Here is a 2155-nt window from a genome sequence, read left to right as displayed (position 1 = left end):
AATGGGCCTAAATGACGTAATGCATGACAAAAGAACGTGGCAAGAAAGGCAAAAAAGAAGAAGAAGGTAACTTGTTAAATAGGCCTAAATGACGTATTACATGAGTAATTAAAGAACTTGCTAAGAAATACATTAAATCAGCATTAATACACAAGCCCCATAAGTTCATAAAAATTTAAATTAAATTCAATAAGTTTAGTCTTCTAGAAACACCCGTGTGAAGTGATGGGCCCACCAATCTCTTTTCCTACAAGAAAAAGAAAATCACTTTCCGAGAAAACAAAAAGGAAATAAGAGCACTTCCTAAACCCCTTCAAACACTATATATAAAACCCCCGCACAGCTCTTAACAGAACAAACAATTCTCTTTCCCTACACGGAACAGCACAGCATAAAAAACCTACACAGAGAAAACACAATCACGCAAAACAAAATCATGCAGGAAGCCATAGACGATAATTATTTGTGCCCTAGCTTTAGTAGCTTCGGATACTTGGCTGAAATTGCCGCTAAAATCTCCGATGAATTTCAGGAGGCAGCGGAGGAGAACGCTAGCGATTGCTTCGACGGAGATAACAGCCAGGAATTAGATTTTGAATTCTCAACCATGGAACTCATCTACGGCGGTCAAACTGAATTTCAGTCAATTTTCCCTGTTTTCAACGGCGATCTATTATTAAACGTTAACGATGAATCGTCGTCGTCGGATGCCGTTGATAGTGAAATTCGAAATCCGTTGAAGAGTTTTTTCCTAGAAGAACTGGAATCGACGACGACGTCGGCGTCGGAGGCGTCATCAGATGTGGATGAATTGGAGATTTTGCCGCCGGGAACATATTGTGTGTGGAAGCCGAAGATTAGCGAGCCGTCACCGGGAAAATGTAAGAAGAGTAAATCAACTGGATCGGCGCCAAAGCGATGGCCGAAGCTTCGAGATTTGTTAAGGCGGAGTAATAGCGACGGCAAGGACACTAGTTTTGTATTTCTCACACCGAAAAAGTCAATAAAAAGCGAAACAACGAATTTAGGTGAGGTCGTAAAGGCGGCCGGAAAATCGAAGCAGCTGAAAGGAAGTGGTACGGGCGGAGAGTCACCGGTGGCGGCTTACATACGAAATAGAGCGGCTAACCAAGGTGATAAGAACAGAAGAAAATCGTATTTACCGTATAGGCAAGACCTAATAGGATTTTTCGCCAGCGTTAATGGTTTGACTAATGGTTTGAGTAGAAGTTATCGGCCATTCTAACACCATGCAGATGTCAACGGAGGCAAAAAAAAACCTAAGTTATTTTTTTTTCATATATTCAAGTTTTGAAGGAAGAGTTGTCTCTTAGTATCATAGGAGATTGCCAGTATCTTGGCCCGATACTACCATCATAAAAAGAACCAAGCAAATACCTCAAGTCGATTAATTTCAAGTTTTTCCTTTGTGATTTTTTCACCATCTCAAAATATATGTCACTTATTTAGTTCCCAATTTTTAAATTGAAGATTGACTAATATTTTAAAATGTTTCTTTAGTAACATTTTCTTGGGAGAGATTACCGCAAAGTGCAAAATTTGCTTGTCTTTGATCTTTCGGATAATAGATCATATATGAATTCTTCAATACTTTATTCCTTACGAACATACATGGCAAAGAGAGAAGCGAATGCATCAAACATGACAGAGACGAAAGTAGACTCTCTCAAATGGAAAAAAATGAAATGAAAAAACTTAAGCAAGTGTTGTCTAATAAATGGCGAATAGCTATTATACCATTCATTTCTGGCCATCAGCCCCACCTATGTTAATTAAAATTAAAAGGTAATAGTGAACCCTCTATCATAACATGAAGGTGAATTGGTTTTGTGGTTCTTTGCAAATATGTTTGTAGTTTTATAATTCTATTTCTTTTTTTTTTACATATGGAAAATTTAATTTTATACGGAAGAGATCTGTCTTTTACTCTAAAAATATCTTTTTCTTAATTTTAAAATTATAAAAGGACATAATGTACCCAAAAAAAAAAAACATAATGTGTCTTATTTAGGAAGAATGGAGTAAAAATATTGGTGTCCCATTCTCTCAGTCTTTTTTTTTTTGGTTTCACACCCGGTGTCCGGTACCCATATTAGAGCCCGACTATATCCGGATTCGCGCCGCGTAGGATCCC

General features: G+C 37.6%; 1 protein-coding gene across 1 annotated transcript; it reads left to right on the top strand.

Annotated features, from left to right (window-relative positions):
- Nucleotides 343-1513, top strand: LOC109232053. Its single transcript, XM_019397703.1, has one exon. The coding sequence runs from the start codon at nucleotides 437-439 to the stop codon at nucleotides 1244-1246; it is 810 nt and encodes a 269-aa protein (XP_019253248.1). The 5' UTR covers nucleotides 343-436; the 3' UTR covers nucleotides 1247-1513.

Source organism: Nicotiana attenuata, chromosome 9, assembly GCF_001879085.1.
Source record: "Nicotiana attenuata strain UT chromosome 9, NIATTr2, whole genome shotgun sequence".
NCBI classification, from domain to species: Eukaryota; Viridiplantae; Streptophyta; class Magnoliopsida; order Solanales; family Solanaceae; genus Nicotiana; species Nicotiana attenuata.
This window is presented reverse-complemented; position numbering and strand designations above follow the sequence as displayed.

Bases quoted from the DNA above. Each gene is read 5' to 3' on its own strand.
- LOC109232053 (XM_019397703.1), top strand. From the start codon at position 437: ATGCAGGAAGCCATAGACGATAATTATTTGTGCCCTAGCTTTAGTAGC.